Source organism: Oncorhynchus clarkii, chromosome 33 (genome assembly GCF_045791955.1).
Source record: "Oncorhynchus clarkii lewisi isolate Uvic-CL-2024 chromosome 33, UVic_Ocla_1.0, whole genome shotgun sequence".
Taxonomy (NCBI): Eukaryota; Metazoa; Chordata; class Actinopteri; order Salmoniformes; family Salmonidae; genus Oncorhynchus; species Oncorhynchus clarkii.
The window spans coordinates 38,329,996-38,355,600 of NC_092179.1; the positions used below are offsets into that span (position 1 = coordinate 38,329,996).

At 44.8% G+C, this 25,605-nt stretch overlaps 2 protein-coding genes across 2 annotated transcripts in view; one reads left to right on the top strand and one right to left on the bottom strand.

Annotated features, from left to right (window-relative positions):
- The window catches only part of LOC139392874 (beta-2-microglobulin-like), a 613,933-nt gene that overhangs the window by 346,471 nt on the left and 241,857 nt on the right, over positions 1 to 25,605 (top strand). The window lies entirely within an intron of this gene.
- The window catches only part of LOC139392866 (ras-related protein Rap-1b-like), a 73,847-nt gene continuing 53,994 nt past the window's right edge, over positions 5,753 to 25,605 (bottom strand). The window contains exons 5-9 of the mRNA XM_071141181.1: positions 19,661 to 19,801; positions 14,498 to 14,641; positions 8,457 to 8,572; positions 6,620 to 7,697; positions 5,753 to 6,337 (exon numbers count right to left, since the gene is read on the bottom strand). Coding sequence (XP_070997282.1) covers positions 8,486 to 8,572; positions 14,498 to 14,641; positions 19,661 to 19,801 — 372 coding nt within the window. The 3' untranslated portion in view covers positions 5,753 to 6,337; positions 6,620 to 7,697; positions 8,457 to 8,485. The remainder of the gene's footprint in view (positions 6,338 to 6,619; positions 7,698 to 8,456; positions 8,573 to 14,497; positions 14,642 to 19,660; positions 19,802 to 25,605) is intronic.

The window sequence follows — 25,605 nt, forward strand, 5'->3', positions numbered from 1 at the left end:
GGTTCTAGTCAAAAGTAGTGCACTATATAGGGAATAGGGTGCCAGGGCCCATAGGGTTCTAGTCAAAAGTAGTGCACTATATAGGGAATAGGGTGCCAGGGCCAATAGGGTTCTAGTCAAAAGTAGTGCACTATACAGGGAATAGGGTGCCATTTTAATACACACCCATGGCGTTTCCAGCACAGAAAGGACAATACTGACAGTATAGAAGTAGTTCAATAACTGTAGAGGAACAATGGATGGACAGTTTTAAAAACGGTTTATTTATAAGGTATGTGTGGTGGAACGGACGCCAGGGAGAATATGTATCCCGATAACACATTGTCAGTGTTTATGTAGACCGTTATTGTAAATAAGAATTTGTTCTTAACTGACTTGTCTAGATAAATAAAGGCTATATACACTGCTCAAAAAAATAAAGGGAACACTAAAATAACACATCCTAGATCTGAATGAATGAAATATTCTTATTAAATACTTTTTTCTTTACATAGTTGAATGTGCTGACAACAAAATCACACAAAAATGATCAATGGAAATCAAATGTATCAACCCATGGAGGTCTGAATTTGGAGTCACACTCAAAATTAAAGTGGAAAACCACACTACAGGCTGATCCAACGTTGATGTAATGTCCTTTAAACAAGTCAAAATGAGGCTCAGTAGTGTGTGTGGCCTCCACGTGCCTGTATGACCTCCCTACAATGCCTGGGCATGCTCCTGATGAGGTGGCGGATGGAACGAGACATGATGTCCCAGATGTGCTCAATTGGATTCAGGTCTGGGGAACGGACGGTCCAGTCCATAGCATCAATGCCTTCCTCTTGCAGGAACTGCTGACACACTCCAGCCACATGAGGTCTAGCATTGTCTTGCATTAGGAGGAACCCAGGGCCAACCGCACCAGCATATGGTCTCACAAGGGGTCTGAGGATCTCATCTTGGTACCTAATGGCAGTCAGGCTACCTCTGGCGAGCACATGGAGGGCCGTGCGGCCCCCCAAAGAAATGCCACCCATCACCATGACTGACCCACCGCCAAACCGGTCATGCTGGAGGATGTTGCAGGCAGCAGAACGTTCTCCACGGCGTCTCCAGACTCTTTCACGTGCTCAGTGTGAACCTGCTTTCATCTGTGAAGAGCACAGGGCGCCAGTGGCGAATTTGCCAATCTTGGTGTTCTCTGGCAAATGCTGAACGTCCTGCACGGTGTTGGGCTGTAAGCACAACCTCCACCTGTGGACGTCGGGCCCTCATACCACCCTCATGGAGTCTGTTTCTGACCGTTTGAGCAGACACATGAACATTTGTGGCCTGCTGGTGGTCATTTTACAGGGCTCTGGCAGTGCTCCTCCTTGCACAAAGGCGGAGGTAGCGGTTCTGCTGCTGGGTTGTTGCCCTCCTACAACCTCCTCCACGTCTCCTGATGTACTGGCCTGTCTCCTGGTAGCGCCTCCATGCTCTGGACACTACGCTGACAGACACAGCAAACCTTCTTGCCACAGCTCGCATTGATGTGCCATCCTGGATGAACTGCACTACCTGAGCCACTTGTGTGGGTTGTAGACTCCGTCTCACGCTACCACTAGAGTGAAAGCAACGCCAGCATTCAAAAGTGACCAAAACATCAGCCAGGAAGCATAGGAACTGAGAAGTGGTCTGGTCACCACCTCCAGAACCACTCCTTTATTGGGGGTGTCTTGCTAATTGCCTATAATTTCCACCTGTTGTCTAGTCCATTTGCACAACAGCATGTGAAATGTATTGTCAATCAGTGTTGCTTCCTAAGTGGACAGTTTGATTTCACAGAAGTGTGATTGACTTGGAGTTACATTGTGTTGTTTAAGTGTTCCCTTTATTTTTTTGAGCAGTGTGTGTGTGTGTGTATGTATGTATATATATATATATATATATGTGTGTTCATCTGATAAATGACCACTCCCTCTCCTAAGGGACCAGACTGTTATTTGCTCATTGCATGTTACAGTCTGCTATGAACCTCCATGGAGTTACCTCACTCTGGGCAAGTCACTTCAGGCCAGCCAAGTTCCTCATCATTTTAACTATAGTACGCTTCCTTGGCCCGACTTACTTTATTCCCACCCCCAAGGAGTCCAATCATTGGCCCGAATGACTCCATTTCTCTGATCTGACAGCTGCTTCCACCTATCCCTGACAGGCATATCAGTTACACTAAGCTTAGCTGTAGATTTTGCAGCAGAGGCCCAGAGCAGCTGATGAGTTAATGTGCTACTGGCTTATTGTATGTACCTCAGGGCCTCAGATCCTCATGTCATCCACGGGAGTAAAGAAGACATTGAATTATTCCAGAGTAGAGATCAGCAAGCATATTTTCAATAGATCATGTGCTCTGTGATTCTATATACACAAAGAGATGTAGAATATGTATTGTATGGAGTCTAACTGTTCAGCAGGCAGCTCTGCTCTAGCCACTGTCTGATAATGACTTTTTCCCCTGACAGAGAGAGATATGGAGGGAGGGAGAGAAAGAAAGAGAGATCGTGATAGGGAGAGAGAGAGAGCACGAGAGAAAGAGAGTGGGAGAGAGAGCAATAGAGAGGGAGGGAGAGAGCGAGATAAAGAGAATGGGTGAGATAGTGAGGGAGAGACAGTGAGAGAAAGAGAGAGTAGGCAAGAGAGGTACATGAAACAGAATATCTGCCAATGGAGTTAGATGACTTCTATATGAACCCTAGTCTGGGCAGCTCTGCTGTGATCTTGTATTCAACAAGACATCCGACTTCCTGGAGTATGGTACCTAGTGTGACTGGTGGTGCTGCTGCTAACTGTGCTGTCTTTCAACTGCTTACTGCCAGATTTACATTACAGAGCAGGAACATTTCTGAAACTTTCCTTCACGTCTTGGTTCTATTCATGTATGTCTGTGTATCTGACTATCTCACCCTCCTCTACCTCAAAGCTACAGAGGAATACAGACGAACGCAGTACCACTACAGCAGGGTGTCCAACTCATTCCATGGAGGGCCTAGTGTCTGCTGGTTTGGGGTTTCCTTTCAATTATGACCTAGACAACCAGGTGAGAGTTCCTTACTAAGACCTAGACAACCAGGTGAGAGTTCCTTACTAAGACCTAGACAACCAGGTGAGAGTTCCTTACTAAGACCTAGACAACCAGGTGAGAGTTCCTTACTAAGACCTAGACAACCAGGTGAGAGTTCCTTACTAAGACCTAGACAACCAGGTGAGAGTTCCTTACTAAGACCTAGACAACCAGGTGAGAGCTCCTTACTAAGACCTAGACAACCAGGTGAGAGTTCCTTACTAAGACCTAGACAACCAGGTGAGAGTTCCTTACTAGGCCCTAGACAACCAGATGAGAGTTCCTTACTAAGACCTAGACAACCAGGTGAGAGTTCCTTACTAAGACCTAGACAAACAGGTGAGAGTTACTTACTAAGACCTAGACAACCAGGTGAGAGTTCTTTACTAGGACCTAGACAACCAGGTGAGAGTTCCGAACTAATCAGTGACCTTCATTTGTCAATCAAGTAGGAGCAAAAATCCAGACACTCTGCCCTCCGTGGAATGAGTTTGACACAGAGATGGGGAAGGTGGTTAAACCACAGAGATATAAATCAATCTGTATGGCTAAACCACAGAGATAAAACAATCTGTATGGTTAAACCACAGAGATAAAACCATCTGTATGGCTAAACCACAGAGATAAACCATCTGTATGGTTAAACCACAGAGATAAAACCATCTGTATGGCTAAACCACAGAGATAAACCATCTGTATGGTTAAACCACAGAGATAAAACCATCTGTATGGCTAAACCACAGAGATAAAACCATCTGTATGGCTAAACCACAGAGATAAACCATCTGTATGGCTAAACCACAGAGATAAAACAATCTGTATGGTTAAACCACAGAGATAAAACCATCTGTATGGCTAAACCACAGAGATAAAACCATCTGTATGGCTAAACCACAGAGATAAAACCATCTGTATGGCTAAACCACAGAGATAAAAACCATCTGTATGGCTAAACCACAGAGATAAAAACCATCTGTATGGCTAAACCACAGAGATAAATCAATCTGTATGGTTAAACCACAGAGATAAAACCATCTGTATGGTTAAACCACAGAGATAAAACCATCTGTATGGTTAAACCACAGAGATAAAACCATCTGTATGGCTAAACCACAGAGATAAAACAATCTGTATGGCTAAACCACAGAGATAAAACCATCTGTATGGTTAAACCACAGAGATAAAACCATCTGTATGGTTAAACCACAGAGATAAATCAATCTGTATGGCTAAACCACAGAGATAAAACAATCTGTATGGTTAAAAACAACAACAACAACACGGAACATTCCGGCGGCGGGCCGGCGTCATGGCAACGCCCTTGCATGGCAATCCAATTTATTGAACTACAGATGCTGGGTTATACAAAATACACCACTTCAATTAAGGCTTTTTAGTTTACATTTGGCCACACCCCCTCTGTTTGTCCCTCCCCCAGCCCCTCCCCTTAATAGGCAGATGCTGTTGCATTTCCAACACTGTGGCTCTGTGAGGGGACACATGGTACACACGGTCTGTCCACCAGGACTGATGCTGTTGGTTATCATCACAGCAACACAAAGCGACAAAGGCATTCTCTTACAAGAGGTCAACAGAGGTCACGCAACTCACAACAAACGTGCAACTTTAACCCCCCCTCCCCTCCCCTCCCCTCCCCTCCGTCTCAAATGGCAACCTAAGCCCATAGGGCTATAGTCAAAAGTAGTGCCCTATGTAGGGAATAGGGTGCCATTAGGGAGGTACCCCCCCCCCCCCCCCCCCACCGTCTCATCCAAGTTCTGCCTGTTCCTCCTCCTCCATCATCATCATCTCTACATTGCTGTGGTTCTTATTGTATTTCAGTCTTATTCCCTGCTGCTTTCAAACACATTAGTTTGTCCCCCCCTCCCCCCCACATTCACTATAGAACAGATAACAACCCCACACGGTTACTCTTCATCACCACCATCATCATCATCTGATAGACTGACAGGAAACAGGTCGAACCAAGTATTACACAGGTGAAATAGTCACTAACAGGCAAGTTTCTTTACTGACAGGATCCAATATTTGGTTTTCATGTCCTCAGCTGACAACAGATGCATTAGCAAGCAAGGGGACAGGGGAGGGGCTGGGAGAGATGGGGGAGGGGCTGGGGGAGATGGGGAGGGGCTGGGGGAGAGGGTGAGGGGCTGGGGGAGAGGGGCTGGGAGAGATGGGGAGGGGCTGGGGGAGAGGGGGAGGGGCTGGGGGAGAGGGGGAGAAGTTGGGGGAGAGGGGGAGGGGCTGGGGGAGAGGGGGAGGGGCTGGGGGAGAGGGGCTGGGAGAGATGGGGAGGGGCTGGGGGAGAGGGGGAGGGGCTGGTGGAGAGGGGCTGGGAGAGATGGGGAGGGGCTGGGGGAGAGGGGGAGGGGCTGGGGGAGAGGGGGAGGGGCTGGGGGAGAGGGGGAGAGGAGTGAGATAGGGGAAAGAGGCTAGGGGACAGGGGGAGATAGGGGCTGTGGGAGGGAGGGAGAAGGGGAGAGAGGCTAGGGGACAGAGGGAGATAGCGGACAGAGGCTAGGGGACAGGGGGAGATAGGGGCTGTGGGAGGGAGGGAGAAGGGGAGAGAGGCTGTTTTAGAAAAGGAGAGGGAGTACAGTGAGAATCTATAGTAGTGTTTCTCCCCCCCCCCCCCCCCCCCCCCCCCCCCCCTGGGTGCATGTTTTGGTTCTTGCCCTCGCACTACACAGATTACTCAAATAATCTTCAAGCTTGATTATTTGAATCAGCTGTGCAGTGCCGAAAGGTGTCCCCCTTGGGGCCCCCAGGACCTAGTTTGGGAAACACTGCTCTACAACAACAGAAGTGTGGAGAATGACATCTGACACCAATGACATTATTTTATTTATTTTTTTCGTATTAAAAACCCTCATTAAAAAAAAAAAAAAAAATCTATACTTCCTGTTGTAGATCGCAGATTCCATGAGAGGGGATTGGCTAACTGGACAAACCAACCAATGAGAGACGGCCTTGGAAGGATAAAGTTTAAAAAAACAAAAAAACATGATGAGGATCGCCCAGTCACGTCGGCCATTGGTGTCTCAGAAGTTTGGTCGCTTGTTAAAATGTCCAGTCCCTCTTTGACCACAACCCCAATTGAAAAACCCCACTGTACAAACATCTTTGTAAACAACACAAGGGCTGCCTCCAAAATTGCATCTTAATTCCTTATATAGTGTACTACTTTTGACCAGGGCCCATAGGGAAACCAATAGGGAAAACCAATAGGGAAACCTATAGGGAAACCAATAGGGAAACCAATAGGGAAACCAATAGGGAAAACCAATAGGGGAAATCAATAGGGAAACCAATAGGGAAACCCATAGGGAAACCCATAGGGAAACCAATTGGGGAAACCAATAGGGGAAATCAATAGGGAAACCAATAGGGAAACCCATAGGGAAACCAATAGGGAAACCCATAGGGAAACCAATAGGGGAACCAATAGGGAAACCCATAGGGAAACCAATAGGGGAAACCAATAGGGAAACCCATAGGGAAACCAATAGGGAAAACCAATAGGGAAACCAATAGGGAAACCAATAGGGAAACCCATAGGGAAACCAATAGGGAAAACCAATAGGGAAACCAATAGGGAAACCATTGGGCTCTGGTCAAATATAATACACTTGGGTGCCAATTCAGACGGAAGAAAACCCAGGCAAGACATAGAAGGATGATTGGATCATAGTTAGATTCTCCAGAAAAGAAAGATGATTGGATCATAGTTGGATTCTCCAGAAAATAAAAAAAACCCTATTTGAAGGCAACATCATCAGGCTAAAAGACAATATGATAGTTACTGAAAAAACATTATACTTTTTTTTTCTCTTTTTACACATTATCATCACTGTTGTATCCACAGGTTTACTCCTCAAATGAAACTCACATATAATAAGAATAATAAGAATAATAATCACTGTCATAGCCACAGGTTTACTCCTCAAATACTTTACTCCTGTCGCAGTATAGCATCTCTCAGTAGAGACAAAACTAGTCTTTTTTTTTTTAAAAGACAGAAAAAGACAGAGAAATGATGTTGAATGATCGAAGGAAAATAAAAAAAAAAGTTAGAAAATAAACCCCCAGGAGCAAGTTATCTGTATGAACTGAACTATATAGGTGCCTCTTTGGGACTTTGTCTTTTTATCTCTGGCTAATATAGAGGTGTTTATAAATACCGCATCACCGTGGCAACGTGCACATTCTGGTTAGACATTCCGTTTCTACGGCTACTGTCTCCGTTAGCAATAACACTGTGTGTAGGGGATCGGGATTTTTATTTCGGTTCATATTGACTGATTTACCTATTTCGTTTTACTTTATTTTATGAACTTAATTTTTCCATTTCAGTTGCATACAGTTGGAATATCTATATTTCTAAGTAGAAATCTTGTTCTCGTGACACTGGAGAGTGATAATGGTTAATCTGTGTGTAAAAACTGATGTATTTGTAGCTTTGAATCCGTTGGTCGGTTTGTTTGTTGGTTGTTGGTGTTAAAGGGGCGTCACCACACAGGAAAGTTCATTCCATGTTAGGTTTTAGTCACGTCGGAATGCTGGCACTGCTGAGAGAGACAGCAGCAAATCAGACCTGAAAGGGAGAGAGAGAGAGAGAGAGAGAGGTGGGTAGAGAGAGAGAGAGAGAGAGAGGTGGGTAGAGAGAGGTGGGTAGAGAGAGAGAGAGAGAGGTGGGTAGAGAGAGAGAGAGAGAGAGAGAGAGAGAGAGAGAGGTGGGTAGAGAGAGAGAGAGAGAGAGAGAGAGAGAGAGAGAGAGAGAGAGAGAGAGGTGGGTAGAGAGAGAGAGAGAGAGAGAGAGAGGTGGGTAGAGAGAGAGAGAGATAGAGAGAGAGAGAGAGGTGGGTAGAGAGAGAGAGAGAGAGAGAGAGAGAGAGAGAGAGAGAGAAGGTGGGTAGAGAGAGAGAGAGAGAGAGAGAGAGAGAGAAGGTGGGTAGAGAGAGAGAGAGAGAGAGAGAGAGAGAGAGGGAAGGTGGGTAGAGAGAGAGAGAGAAGGTGGGTAGATAGAGAGAGAGAGAGAAGGTGGGTAGATGGAGAGAGAGAGAGAGAAAGAGAGAGAGAGAGGAGAGAGATAAAGAGGGAGGAGAAGAGAGAGAGGAGAAGAGAGAGATAAGGTGGGTAGATGGAGAGAGAGAAAGAGACATTAATGACACTTCTAACTGCACTCTAACTGCACTCTAACTGCACTCTCCTCACCTGATGTCTCTTGATATGAGAGGGAGAAGTTCTTACTCAATATATTCCTCAGGTTTAAGACAAGGAGGCCACAGCCAAATGCCTACAACTGTCTTTTCAATTAGGCAGTGGCATTATGACACCTACAAGTGGTTCTCACCTGGCTCAGTGCGACAGAGCAGCTGTGTATTAGAGGAGCTGACAGTTGGACTTTTTGCGTGTCTTCCCAGGTACTGGGGTTTTCCTGTTGATTTGCCTGACCAGGTCATAGAAGATCTGAAACACAGAGAGAGACACAACAATAGTTAGATACAAGTTAGCCATGGGTATGGTGTTAGGAAATAGTGGCTAGCCATGGGTATGATGTTAAGAAACAGTGGCTAGCCATGGGTATCATGTTAAGAAACAGTGGCTAGCCATGGGTATCATGTTAAGAAACAGTGGCTAGCCATGGGTATCATGTTAAGAAACAGTGGCTAGCCATGGGTATCATGTTAAGAAACAGTGGCTAGCCATGGGTGTCATGTTAAGAAACAGTGGCTAGCCATGGGTATCATGTTAAGAAACAGTGGCTAGCCATGGGTATCATGTTAAGAAATAGTGGCTAGCCATGGGTATGGTGTTAAGAAATAGTGGCTAGCCATGGGTATCATGTTAAGAAACAGTGGCTAGCCATGGGTATCATGTTAATAAACAGTGGCTAGCCATGGATATCGTGTTAAGAAACAGTCACAGGTGTCTTGGTTTCAAAAAGCAAGACCATGAGAGAATACATGTAAATGGCAGAGTGTGCCATTGGACTCGATCGATTCACACACTGTCAGAAAGATGGTTTCAGAGTCAGTCAGAGCGTTATAGTCAGGCCCAAGGCTCAGACCAGATCTCAGTGGACAGCGTGAGTGATGTCACCCACATCCCAACCAGACAAGATGACACCTCAGGCCACAATATTCACTAGACGGACAAATCACGTCTCAATCTGTGAGAACTCACCCAAGGGTTTATTTATGGATGATGATTGACTCCTTCAGGGCAACTGTACATACAGAACCAGTCAAAGGTTTGGACACGCCTACTCATTCAAGGGTTTTTCTCCATTTCTACTATTTTCTACATTGTTGAATAATTGTGAAGACATTCAACACTATGTAATAACACAAACAAGTGTGAAACAAATCAAAATATATTTTATATTTGAGATTTTTCAAAGTAGCCACCCTTTGCCTTGATGACAGCTTTGCACTCTTGGCATTCTCTCAACCAGCTTCAACTGGAATGTTTTTGCAACAGTCTTGAAGGAGTTCTCACATATGCAAAGCACTTGTTGGCTGCTTTTCCTTCACTCTGCGGTCCAACTCATCCCAAACCATCTTAATTGGGTTGAGGTCGGGTGATTGTGGAGGCCAGGTCATCTGATGCAGCATTCCATCACTTTCCATCTGGGTCAAATAGCCCTTACACAGCCTGGAGGTGTGTTGGGTCATTGTCCTGTTGAAAAACAAATGATAGTCCCACTAAGTGCAAACCAGATGGGATGGCGTTATCGCTGCAGAATGCTGTGGTAGCCATGCTGGTTAAGTGTGCCTTAAATTCTAAATAAATCACTGACAGTGTCACCAGCAAAGCACCCCCCCACGCCATCACACCTCCTCCTCCATGCTTCACGGTGGGAACCACACATGCGGAGATCATCCGTTCACCTACTCTGCGTCTCACAAAGACACGGCGGTCGGAACCAAAATGTCCATTGTGTTTCTTGGCCCAAGCAAGTCCCTTCTTCTTATCGGTGTCTTTTAGTGGTGGTTTCTTTGCAGCAATTCAAACATGAAGGTCTGATTCGAAAAGTCTCCTCTGAACAGTTGATGTTGAGATGTGTCTGTTACTTGAACTCTGTGAATATTTTTTTGGGGGGGCTGCAATTTCTGAGGCTGGTAAATATAATTTATCCTCTGCAGCAGAGGTAAATCGGGGTCTTGTTTTCCTGTGGCTGGTCCTCGTGAGAGCCAGTTTCATTATAGCGCTTGATGGTTTTTTGCGACTGCACTTGAAGAGACTTTCAAAGTTCTTGAAATTTTCCAGATTGACTGACCTTCATGTCTTAAAGTAATGATGGACTGTCGTTTCTCTTTGCTTATTTGAGCTGTTCTTGCCATAATATGGACTTGGTATTTTACCAAATAGGGCCTGTTAATTGAAATGCATTCCAGGTGACTAACTCATGAAGCTGGTTGAGAGAATTCCAAGAGTGTGCAAAGCTGTCATCAAGGCAAAGGGTGGCTATTTGAAGAATCTAAGATATAAAATATATATTTTTTGTGTGCAACACAAAAGGGTGGCTATTTGAAGAATCTAAGATATAAAATATATATTTTTGTGTGCAACACTTTTTTGGTTACTACATGATTCCATGTGTGTTATTTCATAGTTTTGATGTCTTTACTATTATTCTACAATGTAGAAAATAGTAAAAATAAAACCCCTTAATGAGTAGGTGTGTCCACACTTTTGACTGGTACTGTATATTCTCAAAATGTTGCAGTCAAATATGAAGTATTTAAAACAAGACTGAAGTATCTTAGACAAGACTGAAGTATTTAAAACAAGACTGAAGTATCTTCGACAAGAATGAAGTATTTAAAACAAGAATGAAGTATCTTCGACAAGAATGAAGTATCTTAAGACTATGTGAAGTATCTTAGACTATGTGAACTATTTTAGACTATGTGAAGTATCTTAGACTATGTGAAGTTGTGAAGTATCTTAGACTATGTGAAGTATCTTAGACTATGTGAAGTATTTTAAGACTATGTGAAGTATCTTAGACTATGTGAAGTATCTTAGACTATGTGAAGTATTTTAGACTATGTGAAGTATCTTAGACTATGTGAAGTATTTTAAGACTATGTGAAGTATCTTAGACTATGTGAAGTACCTTAGACTATGTGAAGTACCTTAGACTATGTGAAGTATCTTAGACTATGTGAAGTATTTTAAGACTATGTGAAGTATCTTAGACTATGTGAAGTATTTTCGACTATGTGAAGTATTTTAGACCATGTGAAGTATCTTAGACTATGTGAAGTATTTTCGACTATGTGAAGTATTTTAGACTATGTGAAGTATTTTAGACCATGTGAAGTATCTTAGACTATGTGAAGTACCTTAGACTATGTGAAGTACCTTAGACTATGTGAAGTATCTTAGTCTATGTGAAGTATTTTAAGACTATGTGAAGTATCTTCGACTATGTGAAGTATCTTAGACTATGTGAAGTATCTTAGACTATGTGAAGTATCTTAGACTATGTGAAGTATCTTAGACTATGTGAAGTATCTTAGACTATGTGAAGTATTTTAAGACTATGTGAAGTACCTTAGACTATGTGAAGTATCTTAGACTATGTGAAGTATCTTAGACTATGTGAAGTATTTTAAGACTATGTGAAGTACCTTAGACTGTGTGAAGTATCTTAGACTATGTGAAGTATCTTAGACTATGTGAAGTATTTTAAGACTATGTGAAGTATCTTAGACTATGTGAAGTATCTTAGACTATGTGAAGTATTTTAAGACTATGTGAAGTATCTTAGACTATGTGAAGTATCTTAGACTATGTGAAGTATTTTAAGACTATGTGAAGTATCTTAGACTATGTGAAGTATTTTAGACTATGTGAAGTATTTTAGACCATGTGAAGTATCTTAGACTATGTGAAGTATTTTCGACTATGTGAAGTATTTTAGACTATGTGAAGTATTTTAAGACTATGTGAAGTATCTTAGACTATGTGAAGTATTTTAAGACTATGTGAAGTATCTTAGACTATGTGAAGTATTTTCGACTATGTGAAGTATTTTAGACTATGTGAAGTATCTTAGACTATGTGAAGTATTTTAGACTATGTGAAGTATTTTCGACTATGTGAAGTATCTTAGACTATGTGAAGTATTTTAGACTATGTGAAGTATTTTAAGACTATGTGAAGTATCTTAGACTATGTGAAGTATTTTAAGACTATGTGAAGTATCTTAGACTATGTGAAGTATTTTAGACTATGTGAAGTATCTTTGGCAATAGTGTATTTATAGTATCACAAACTGGTCAGAATGAAGGAACGGTCTAATTATTTTATTTCAACAGACAACGCTGTTTGACTAGGGGGTAACAGACAAAGCTGGGGGTAGTTGTAGTTGTCACACACCCAGAGTGTTACATAACTCATATACACACACCACACCACATCCATTTGGAGCAGACAGCCTCCTGTCCTGAATCTGCACTCTTTGGACATAAAACATACCCCTTGGACATAATCAATGGTTACAGCTCGAGCCAATTGCATAATTATAGTGATTAAACCAATATCAATCAGGTGTGTGAGAGAGAGAGAGAGAGAGAGAGAGAGAGAGAGAGAAAGACACAGAGAGAAAGACACAGAGAGAAAGACACAGAGAGAGAGAGAGAGAGAGAGAGAGAGAGAGAGAGAGAGAGAGAGAGAGAGAGAAAGACACAGAGAGAGAGAGAGTGAGAGAAAGACACAGAGAGAGAGAGAGACAGAGAGTGAGAGAGACAGAGAAAGAGAGAGAGAGAGAGAGAGAGAAAGACACAGCGAGACAGAGTGAGAGAGACAGAGAGAGACAGAGAGAGAGAGACAGAGAGAGAGAGAGAGAGACAGAGAGAGAGAGAGAGAGGGAGAGACAGAGAGAGAGAGAGAGAGAGAGAGAGACAGAGAGAGAGAGAGAGAGACAGAGAGAGGGTGCGATCATGCCAGGAGACAAGGATATCTCTTAGGCTGATATTACCCATTAAGCCCATTTCCTGTTGACAATGACATCTCTCTAATGGAGCCAGCTTGTTGTCAATGACACAGGTTGTGGATCAACCAAAGACCTACAGTCTCTATTAGAAGTGAGTCATCTCTATTAGAATAGAGTCATCTCTATTAGAAGTGAGTCATCTCTATTAGAATAGAGTCATCTCTATTAGAATAGAGTCATCTCTATTAGAATAGAGTCATCTCTATTAGAATAGAGTCATCTCTATTAGAAGTGAGTTATCTCTATTAGAAGTGAGTCATCTCATCTCAGTATATTCCGTGGTGCCCCAAATCCTAATGAGTTCATTGTTACATGATTCATTTAAATCGGGTAACAATTAAACATAGTTAGTTATTGATAAATAACCATCATCCCATTAATCAAAGTCACGTTACAACAGTTACAACATTGCTGAGGGGAAAAATATATATTGAATCCATTTTAGAATAAGGCTGTAACGTAACAAAATGTGGAAAATGTCAAAGGGGTCTGAAAACCTTCCGAATGCCCTGTATTGTGGTGGAACAAAATACAGGGTTGTTGACTGAAGTAGACTGCCTGGCGTGTGTTTGACTAGACGTTGGAAAGTGATTTCTATGTGTACAGAGAGGGTGAGGCTGTTATTTGTTTATGTGTGTATATATATATATAAGGTGACGCAGGCCAGATCAGGGGACGTCGCTGGCTGGTAGCCCTGGGCCTGCGTCCCCTCATCTGGCCTGCGTCACCACTCACTCACACACTCTCACACACACACACACACACACACACACACACACACACACACACACACACACACACACACACACACACACACACACACACACACACACACACACACACACACACACACACACACACACACACACACACACACACACAGCACCATTTGTGTGACTCAGGAGATAGGGTGACATCAGAGACCGTTCTGAACACAGTGGGACCAGGAGGAAGGTTCAGCTCCAAGGACAGTTAATGATTACCCTCCGACTAAATATCTAAAATATACCCACACTGCTACTGACAGCAACGATCCAGTCTAATCCCATCAGTTTCTGTCCATAGGAGGTACAGAACCTGTTGATTACAGTTTCTGTCCATAGGAGGTACAGAACCTGTTGATGAACGTTTCTGTCCATAGGAGGTACAGAACCTGTTGTTTACAGTTTCTGTCCATAGGAGGTACAGAACCTGTTGATTACAGTTTCTGTTCATATGAGTGTGAGGTGTGTGTGTGTTGTACTGATGCAGGGTGTGTGAGGTTTGTGTGTGTGTTGTACTGATGCAGGGTGTGTGAGGTGTGTGTGTGTGTTGTACTGAAGCAGGGTGTGTGAGGTGTGTGTTGTACTGATGCAGGGTGTGTGAGGTGTGTGTGTTGTTCTCACCTCGTTGACGTTGATCTTGGACTTTGCGGAGGACTCCAGGAAAGCACAGCTGCTCCACTGTCTGGCCAGGTTCTGTCCCTGTTCCTTCCCCACAACACGCTCATCCTCCAGATCACATTTATTACCCACCAAAATCATCGGAACCTGGAGGGGGGGGGGGGGGGGGGGGGAGAGGGAGGAGGAGGGGGGGGCGGAGGGGGGAGGGGAGAGGAGGAGGGAGGGGTGATGGGGAGGAAGAGGGAGGAGGAGGGGAGGGGGAGGAGGAGGGGAGAGGAGGGGGAGGAGGGGAGGAGGAGGGAGGAGGGGAGGAGGAGGGGGAGGAGGAGGGAGGAGGGGAGGGGGAGGAGGAGGGGAGGGGGAAGAGGAGGGGAGTAAATAAAGAGTGGAAGCAGGGGAGAGAGGGAGAGACCGGAGAGAGGCAGGGAGATGGCGAGGCAGAGAAAGCGTGAGAGAGAAATGTAAAAAAGAGTGGAGACAGGAAATAGAGAGGGAGATAATATAGAGAGGGAGATAATATAGAGAGGGAGATAATATAGGGAGGGAGATAATATAGGGATGGAGATAATATAGGGAGAGAGATAATATAGGGAGGGAGATAATATAGAGAGGGAGATAATATAGGGAGAGAGATAATATAGGGAGGGAGATAATATAGGGAGGGAGATAATATAGGGAGAGAGATAATATAGGGAGGGAGATAATATAGGGAGGGAGATAATATAGGGAGGGAGATAATATAGGGAGGGAGATAATATAGGGAGGGAGATAATATAGGGAGAGAGATAATATAGGGAGGGAGATAATATAGGGAGAGAGATAATATAGGGAGAGAGATAATATAGAGAGAGAGATAATATAGGGAGGGAGATAATATAGGGAGGGAGATAATATAGGGAGGGAGATAATATAGGGAGGGAGATAATATAGGGAGAGAGATAATATAGGGAGGAAGATAATATAGGGAGGGAGATAATATAGGGAGGGAGATAATATAGGGAGAGAGATAATATAGGGAGGGAGATAATATAGGGAGAGAGATAATATAGGGAGGGAGATAATATAGGGAGAGAGATAATATAGGGAGGGAGATAATATAGGGAGGGAGATAATATAGGGAGAGAGATAATATAGGGAGGGAGATAATATAGAGAGGGAGATAATATAGGGAGGGAGATAATATAGGGAGAGAGATAATATAGGGAGGGAGATAATATAGAGAGGGAGATAATATAGGGAGAGAGATAATATAGAGAGAGAGATAATATAGGGAGGGAAATAATATAGAGAGGGAGATAATATAGGGAGAGAGATAATATAGGGAGAGAGATAATATAGGGAGAGAGATAATATAGGGAGGGAGATAATATAGGGAGGGAGATAATATAGGGGGAGAGATAATATAGGGAGGGAGATAATATAGAGAGGGAGATAATATAGGGAGGGAGATAATATAGGGAGAGAGATAATATAGGGAGAGAGATAATATAGGGAGGGAGATAATATAGAGAGGGAGATAATATAGGGAGAGAGATAATATAGGGAGGGAGATAATATAGGGAGAGAGATAATATAGGGAGGGAGATAATATAGAGAGTGAGATAATATAGGGAGGGAGATAATATAGAGAGAGATATAATATAGGGAGGGAGATAATATAGGGAGAGAGATAATATAGGGAGGGAGATAATATAGGGAGGGAGATAATATAGGGAGGGAGATAATATAGGGAGGGAGATAATATAGGGAGGGAGATAATATAGGGAGAGAGATAATATAGGGAGGGAGATAATATAGGGAGAGAGATAATATAGAGAGAGATAATATAGGGAGAGAGATAATATAGGGAGGGAGAGAGAAGTTTTATATTATTCTAGGTCACATTAAACACTTTGATAGGTATGAAGGGTTGTTATGTTGTTGAATTCATAGGCTCTATAGGAGATTACTGTTTCCACAAGCACAGCTGAGTTAGTGAGAGAGAGAGGAGTGGAATGAAACACACAGCTGAGTTAGTGAGAGAGAGAGGAATGAAATGAAACACACAGCTGAGTTAGTGACAGAGAGAGGAGTGGAATGAAACACACAGCTGAGTTAGTGACAGAGAGAGGAGTGGAATGAAACACACAGGTGAGTTAGTGACAGAGAGAGGAGTGGAATGAAACACACAGCTGAGTTAGTGACAGAGAGAGGAGTGGAATGAAACACACAGCTGAGTTAGTGAGAGAGAGAGGAGTGGAATGAAACACACAGCTGAGTTAGTGACAGAGAGAGGAGTGGAATGAAACACACAGCTGAGTTAGTGACAGAGAGAGGAGTGGAATGAAACACACAGCTGAGTTAGTGACAGAGAGAGGAGTGGAATGAAACACACAGCTGAGTTAGTGACAGAGAGAGGAGTGGAATGAAACACACAGCTGAGTTAGTGACAGAGAGAGGAGTGGAATGAAACACAGCTGAGTTAGTGTCCTCTCCTGGTTTACTGTAGAGAGAGAGGAATGGAATGAAACACACAGCTGAGTTAGTGACAGAGAGAGGAGTGGAATGAAACACACAGCTGAGTTAGTGACAGAGAGAGGAGTGGAATGAAACACACAGCTGAGTTAGTGACAGAGAGAGGAGTGGAATGAAACACACAGCTGAGTTAGTGACAGAGAGAGGAGTGGAATGAAACACACAGCTGAGTTAGTGACAGAGAGAGGAGTGGAATGAAACACACAGCTGAGTTAGTGACAGAGAGAGGAGTGGAATGAAACACACAGCTGAGTTAGTGAGAGAGAGGAATGAAATGAAAAACACAGCTGAGTTAGTGTCCTCTCCTGGATTACTGTAGAGAGAGAGAGGAATGAAATGAAACACACAGCTGAGTGTCTCTAGACATGGAGAGTTGGTCTGTAACCTCCCTCTAGTCTCTAGACATGGAGAGTTGGTCTGTAACCCTCTAGTCTCTAGACATGGAGAGTTGGTCTGTAACCTCTAGTCTCTAGACATGGAGAGTTGGTCTGTAACCTCCCTCTAGTCTCTAGACATGGAGAGTTGGTCTGTAACCTCTAGTCTCTAGACATGGAGAGTTGGTCTGTAACCCTCTAGTCTCTAGACATGGAGAGTTGGTCTGTAACCCTCTAGTCTCTAGACATGGAGAGTTGGTCTGTAACCCTCTAGTCTCTAGACATGGAGAGTTGGTCTGTAACCCTCTAGTCTCTAGACATGGAGAGTTGGTCTGTAACCTCCCTCTAGTCTCTAGACATGGAGAGTTGGTCTGTAACCCTCTAGTCTCTAGACATGGAGAGTTGGTCTGTAACCCTCTAGTCTCTAGACATGGAGAGATGGTCTGTAACCCTCTAGTCCCTAGACATGGAGAGTTGGTCTGTAACCCTCTAGTCTCTAGACATGGAGAGTTGGTCTGTAACCTCTAGTCTCTAGACATGGAGAGTTGGTCTGTAACCCTCTAGTCTCTAGACATGGAGAGTTGGTCTGTAACCTCCCTCTAGTCTCTAGACATGGAGAGTTGGTCTGTAACCCTCTAGTCTCTAGACATGGAGAGTTGGTCTGTAACCCTCTAGTCTCTAGACTTGGAGAGTTGGTCTGTAACCCTCTAGTCTCTAGACATGGAGAGTTGGTCTGTAACCCTCTAGTCTCTAGACATGGAGAGGTGGTCTGTAACCCTCTAGTCTCTAGACATGGAGAGTTGGTCTGTAACCCTCTAGTCTCTAGACATGGAGAGTTGGTCTGTAACCCTCTAGTCTCTAGACATGGAGAGTTGGTCTGTAACCCTCTAGTCTCTAGACATGGAGAGTTGGTCTGTAACCTCCCTCTAGTCTCTAGACATGGAGAGTTGGTCTGTAACCCTCTAGTCTCTAGACATGGAGAGATGGTCTGTAACCTCCCTCTAGTCTCTAGACATGGAGAGTTGGTCTGTAACCTCTAGTCTCTAGACATGGAGAGTTGGTCTGTAACCCTCTAGTCTCTAGACATGGAGAGTTGGTCTGTAACCCTCTAGTCTCTAGACATGGAAAGTTGGTCTGTAACCTCTAGTCTCTAGACATGGAGAGTTGGTCTGTAACCCTCTAGTCTCTAGACATGGAGAGTTGGTCTGTAACCTCCCTCTAGTCTCTAGACATGGAGAGTTGGTCTGTAACCCTCTAGTCCCTAGACATGGAGAGTTGGTCTGTAACCCTCTAGTCTCTAGACATGGAGAGTTGGTCTGTAACCTCCCTCTAGTCTCTAGACATGGAGAGTTGGTCTGTAACCCTATAGTCTCTAGACATGGAGAGTTGGTCTGTAACCTCTAGTCTCTAGACATGGAGAGTTGGTCTGTAACCCTCTAGTCTCTAGACATGGAGAGTTGGTCTGTAACCCTCTAGTCTCTAGACATGGAGAGTTGGTCTGTAACCCTCTAGTCTCTAGACATGGAGAGTTGGTCTGAAACCCTCTAGTCTCTAGACATGGAGAGTTGGTCTGTAACCCTCTAGTCTCTAGACATGGAGAGTTGGTCTGTAACCCTCTAGTCTCTAGACATGGAGAGTTGGTCTGTAACCCTCTAGTCTCTAGACATGGAGAGTTGGTCTGTAACCCTCTAGTCTCTAGACATGGAGAGTTGGTCTGTAACCCTCTAGTCTCTAGACATGGAGAGTTGGTCTGTAACCTCCCTCTAGTCTCTAGACATGGAGAGTTGGTCTGTAACCCTCTAGTCTCTAGACATGGAGAGTTGGTCTGTAACCCTCTAGTCTCTAGACATGGAGAGTTGGTCTGTAACCTCCCTCTAGTCTCTAGACATGGAGAGTTGGTCTGTAACCTCCCTCTAGTCTCTAGACATGGAGAGGTGGTCTGTAACCCTCTAGTCTCTAGACATGGAGAGGTGGTCTGTATTCATGTGTGTGTGTATGTATTTGTGTGTGTGTGTGTATTCATGCATGTGTGTATGTATTCATGCGTGTGTGTGTGTGTGTGTATGTATTCATGCGTGTGTGTGTGTGTGTGTGTGTGTGTGTGTGTGTGTATTCATGTGTGTGTGTGTATGTATTCATGCGTGTGTGTGTGTGTATGTATTCATGTGTGTGTGTGTATGTATTCATGCGTGTGTGTGTGTGTGTGTGTGTATGTTGTATTCATGTGTGTGTGTGTGTGTGTGTGTGTGTATGTATTCATGTGTGTGTGATAACTTACATCGTCAGTGTCTTTGACTCGGAGGATCTGTTCTCGTAGGTCTTGCAGATCGTTGAAGGTGGACTGGGCTGTGATGGAGTACACTAGCGCAAAGCCCTGGCCATTCTTCATGTACAGATCTCTCATGGCTGTGAATTGTTCCTGTGGAGGAGAGAGAGACATACAGGAAGCTAAAGACTTGTCATTAGGGGGTGATAACATGGGCAAGGCTCCAATCTAAAGACTTGTCATTAGGGGGTGATAACATGGGCAAGGCTCCAATCTAAAGCCTTGTCATTAGGGGTGATAACATGGGCAAGGATCCAATCTAAAGCCTTGTCATTAGAGGTGATAACATGGGCAAGGATCCAATCTAAAGACGTCATTAGTGGTGATAACATGTGCAAGGATCCAATCTAAAGCCTTGTCATTAGAGGTGATAACATGGGCAAGGATCCAAGCTAAAGCCTTGTCATTAGAGGTGATAACATGGGCAAGGATCCATTCTAAAGACTTCATTAGTGGTGATAACATGGGCAAGGATCCAATCTAAAGCATTGTCATTAGGGTTGATAACATGTGCAAGGATCCCTTCTATAGCCTGGTCATTGGGGATGATAACATGGGCAAGGATCCCATCTATAGCTTTGTCATTAGGAATGATAACATGTGCAAGGATCTCATCTATAGCCTGGTCATTAGGGATGATAACATGGGCAAGGATCCCATCTATAGCCTGGTCATTAGAGATGATAACATGGGCAAGGATCCCATCTATAGCCTGGTCATTAGGGATGAAAACATGGGCAAGGATCCCATCTATAGCCTGGTCATTAGGAATGATAACATGTGCAAGGATCTCATCTATAGCCTGGTCATTAGGAATGATAACATGTGCAAGGATCTCATCTATAGCCTGGTCATTAGAGATCAAATCAAATCAAATCAAATCAAATTTTATTTGTCACATACACATGGTTAGCAGATGTTAATGCGAGTGTAGCGAAATGCTTGTGCTTCTAGTTCCGACAATGCAGTAATAACAAGTAATCTAACTAACAATTCCAAAACTACTGTCTTGTACACAGTGTGAGGGGATAAAGAATATGTACATAAGGATATATGAATGAGTGATGGTACAGAGCAGCATAGGCAAGATACAGTAGATGGTATCGGGTACAGTATGTACAAATGAGATGAGTATGTAAACAAAGTGGCATAGTATAGTATAAAGTGGCTAGTGATACATGTATTACATAAGGATACCGTCGATGATATAGAGTACAGTATATACGTATGCGTATGAGATGAATAATGTAGGGTAAGTAACATTTATATAAGGTAGCATTGTTTAAAGTGGCTAGTGATATATTTACATCATTTCCCATCAATTCCCATTATTAAAGTGGCTGGAGTTGAGTCAGTGTCAGTGTGTTGGCAGCAGCCACTCAGTGTTAGTGGTGGCTGTTTAACAGTCTGATGGCCTTGAGATAGAAGCTGTTTTTCAGTCTCTCGGTCCCAGCTTTGATGCACCTGTACTGACCTCGCCTTCTGGATGATAGCGGGGTGAACAGGCAGTGGCTCGGGTGGTTGATGTCCTTGATGATCTTTATGGCCTTCCTGTGACATCGGGTGGTGTAGGTGTCCTGGAGGGCAGGTAGTTTGCCCCCGGTGATGCGTTGTGCAGACCTCACTACCCTCTGGAGAGCCTTACGGTTGAGGGCGGTGCAGTTGCCATACCAGGCGGTGATACAGCCCGCCAGGATGCTCTCGATTGTGCATCTGTAGAAGTTTGTGAGTGCTTTTGGTGACAAGCCGAATTTCTTCAGCCTCCTGAGGTTGAAGAGGCGCTGCTGCGCCTTCTTCACGATGCTGTCTGTGTGAGTGGACCAATTCAGTTTGTCTGTGATGTGTATGCCGAGGAACTTAAAACTTGCTACCCTCTCCACTACTGTTCCATCGATGTGGATAGGGGGGTGTTCCCTCTGCTGTTTCCTGAAGTCCACAATCATCTCCTTAGTTTTGTTGACGTTGAGTGTGAGGTTGTTTTCCTGACACCACACTCCGAGGGCCCTCACCTCCTCCCTGTAGGCCGTCTCATCGTTGTTGGTAATCAAGCCTACCACTGTTGTGTCGTCCGCAAACTTGATGATTGAGTTGGAGGCGTGCGTGGCCACGCAGTCGTGGGTGAACAGGGAGTACAGGAGAGGGCTCAGAACGCAACCTTGTGGGGCCCCAGTGTTGAGGATCAGCGGGGAGGAGATGTTGTTGCCTACCCTCACCACCTGGGGGCGGCCCGTCAGGAAGTCCAGTACCCAGTTGCACAGGGCGGGGTCGAGACCCAGGGTCTCGAGCTTGATGACGAGCTTGGAGGGTACTATGGTGTTGAATGCCGAGCTGTAGTCGATGAACAGCATTCTCACATAGGTATTCCTCTTGTCCAGATGGGTTAGGGCAGTGTGCAGTGTGGTTGAGATTGCATCGTCTGTGGACCTATTTGGGCGGTAAGCAAATTGGAGTGGGTCTAGGGTGTCAGGTAGGGTGGAGGTGATATGGTCCTTGACTAGTCTCTCAAAGCACTTCATGATGACGGATGTGAGTGCTACGGGGCGGTAGTCATTTAGCTCAGTTACCTTAGCTTTCTTGGGAACAGGAACAATGGTGGCCCTCTTGAAGCATGTGGGAACAGCAGACTGGTATAGGGATTGATTGAATATGTCCGTAAACACACCGGCCAGCTGGTCTGCGCATGCTCTGAGGGCGCGGCTGGGGATGCCATCTGGGCCTGCAGCCTTGCGAGGGTTAACACGTTTAAATGTCTTACTCACCTCGGCTGCAGTGAAGGAGAGACCGCATGTTTTCGTTGCAGGCCGTGTCAGTGGCACTGTATTGTCCTCAAAGCGGGCAAAAAAGTTATTTAGTCTGCCTGGGAGCAAGACATCCTGGTCCGTGACTGGGCTGGGTTTCTTCCTGTAGTCCGTGATTGACTGTAGACCCTGCCACATGCCTCTTGTGTCTGAGCCGTTGAATTGAGATTCTACTTTGTCTCTGTACTGGCGCTTAGCTTGTTTGATAGCCTTGCGGAGGGAATAGCTGCACTGTTTGTATTCGGTCATGTTACCAGACACCTTGCCCTGATTAAAAGCAGTGGTTCGCGCTTTCAGTTTCACACGAATGCTGCCATCAATCCACGGTTTCTGGTTAGGGAATGTTTTAATCGTTGCTATGGGAACGACATCTTCAACGCACGTTCTAATGAACTCGCACACCGAATCAGCGTATTCGTCAATGTTGTTATCTGACGCAATACGAAACATCTCCCAGTCCACGTGATGGAAGCAGTCTTGGAGTGTGGAGTCAGCTTGGTCGGACCAGCGTTGGACAGACCTCAGCGTGGGAGCCTCTTGTTTTAGTTTCTGTCTGTAGGCAGGGATCAACAAAATGGAGTCGTGGTCAGCTTTTCCGAAAGGGGGGCGGGGCAGGGCCTTATATGCGTCGCGGAAGTTAGAGTAACAATGGTCCAAGGTCTTTCCTCCCCTGGTTGCGCAATCGATATGCTGATAAAATTTGGGGAGTCTTGTTTTCAGATTAGCCTTGTTAAAATCCCCAGCTACAATGAATGCAGCCTCCGGATAAATTGTTTCCAGTTTGCAGAGAGTTAAATAAAGTTTGTTCAGAGCCATCGATGTGTCTGCTTGGGGGGGGATATATACGGCTGTGATTATAATCGAAGAGAATTCTCTTGGTAGATAATGCGGTCTACATTTGATTGTGAGGAATTCTAAATCAGGTGAACAGAAGGATTTGAGTTCCTGTATGTTTCTTTCATCGCACCATGTCACGTTAGTCATAAGGCATACGCCCCCGCCCCTCTTTTTACCAGAAAGATGTTTTTTCCTGTCTGCGCGATGCGTGGAGAAACCTGTTGGCTGCACCGCTTCGGATTGCGTCTCTCCAGTAAGCCACGTTTCCGTGAAGCAAAGAACGTTACAGTCTCTGATGTCCCTCTGGAATGCTACCCTTGCTCGGATTTCATCAACCTTGTTGTCAAGAGACTGGACATTGGCAAGAAGAATGCTAGGGAGTGGTGTGCGCTGTGCCCGTCTCCGGAGTCTGACCAGAAGACCGCCTCGTTTCGCTCTCTTTCGGAGTCGTTTTTTTGGGTCGCTGCATAGGATCCACTCCGTTGTCCTGTTTGTAAGGCAGAACACAGGATCCGCGTCGCGAAAAACATATTCTTGGTCGTACTGATGGTGAGTTGATGCTGATCTTATATTCAGTAGTTCTTCTCGACTGTATGTAATGAAACCTAAGATGACCTGGGGTACTAATGTAAGAAATAACACGTAAAAAAACAAAAAACTGCATAGTTTCCTAGGAACACGAAGCGAGGCGGCCATCTCTGTCGGCGCCGGAAGTCTAGATGATAACATGGGCAAGGATCCATCCAATGCTTTTCTCTTTATCTTGTGTAAATATTTGCCCTGCACACTTCCATCACCTGGCTTGGATGGGGTGAGCCTCAGTACCATTCCAACTGAGTTAACAAGATGTTAGATCACAGTAGAGATACTGAAGACAGTGTGGTGGAGGAGGAGGAGGCTGATCACAGTAGAGATACTGAAGACAGTGTGGAGGAGGAGGAGGCTGATCACAGCAGAGATACTGAAGACAGTGTGGTGGAGGCTGATCATAGTAGAGATACTGAAAGTGTGGTGGAGGCTGATCACAGTAGAGATACTGAAGACAGTGTGGAGGAGGAGGAGGAGGCTGATCACAGTAGAGATACTGAAGACAGTGTGGTGGAGGCTGATCACAGTAGAGATACTGAATACAGTGTGGAGGAGGAGGAGGCTGATCACAGCATAGATACTGAAGACAGTGTGGTGGAGGCTGATCATAGTAGAGATACTGAAAGTGTGGTGGAGGCTGATCACAGTAGAGATACTGAAGACAGTGTGGAGGAGGAGGAGGAGGCTGATCACAGTAGAGATACTGAAGACAGTGTGGTGGAGGAGGCTGATCACAGTAGAGATACTGAAGACAGTGTGGTGGAGGAGGAGGAGGAGGCTGATCACAGCAGAGATACTGAAGACAGTGTGGTGGAGGCTGATCATAGTAGAGATACTGAAAGTGTGGTGGAGGCTGATCACAGTAGAGATACTGAAGACAGTGTGGAGGAGGAGGAGGAGGCTGATCACAGTAGAGATACTGAAGACAGTGTGGTGGAGGAGGCTGATCACAGTAGAGATACTGAAGACAGTGTGGTGGAGGAGGCTGATCACAGTAGAGATACTGAAGACAGTGTGGAGGAGGAGGCTGATCACAGTAGAGATACTGAAGACAGTGTGGAGGAGGAGGAGGAGGAGGCTGATCACAGTAGAGATACTGAAGACAGTGTGGAGGAGGAGGAGGCTGATCACAGTAGAGATACTGAAGACAGTGTGGAGGAGGAGGCTGATCACAGTAGAGATACTGAAGACAGTGTGGAGGAGGAGGAGGCTGATCACAGTAGAGATACTGAAGACAGTGTGGAGGAGGCTGATCACAGTAGAGATGTTGAAGACAGTGTGGAGGAGGCTGATCACAGTAGAGATACTGAAGATAGTGTGGAGGAGGAGGAGGAGGAGGCTGATCACAGTAGAGATACTGAAGACAGTGTGGTGGAGGAGGAGGAGGAGGAGGCTGATCACAGTAGAGATGTTGAAGACAGTGTGGTGGAGAAGGAGGAGGCTGATCACAGTAGAGATACTGAAGACAGTGTGGTGGAGGAGGAGGAGGAGGCTGATCACAGTAGAGATGTTGAAGACAGTGTGGAGGAGGCTGATCACAGTAGAGATACTGAAGACAGTGTGGAGGAGGAGGAGAAGGAGGAGGCTGATCACAGTAGAGATGTTGAAGACAGTGTGGAGGCTGATCTCTCTCTCTCTCTGTTCGTCGTTCATGTCATCTCTGTCTGCTGTCAG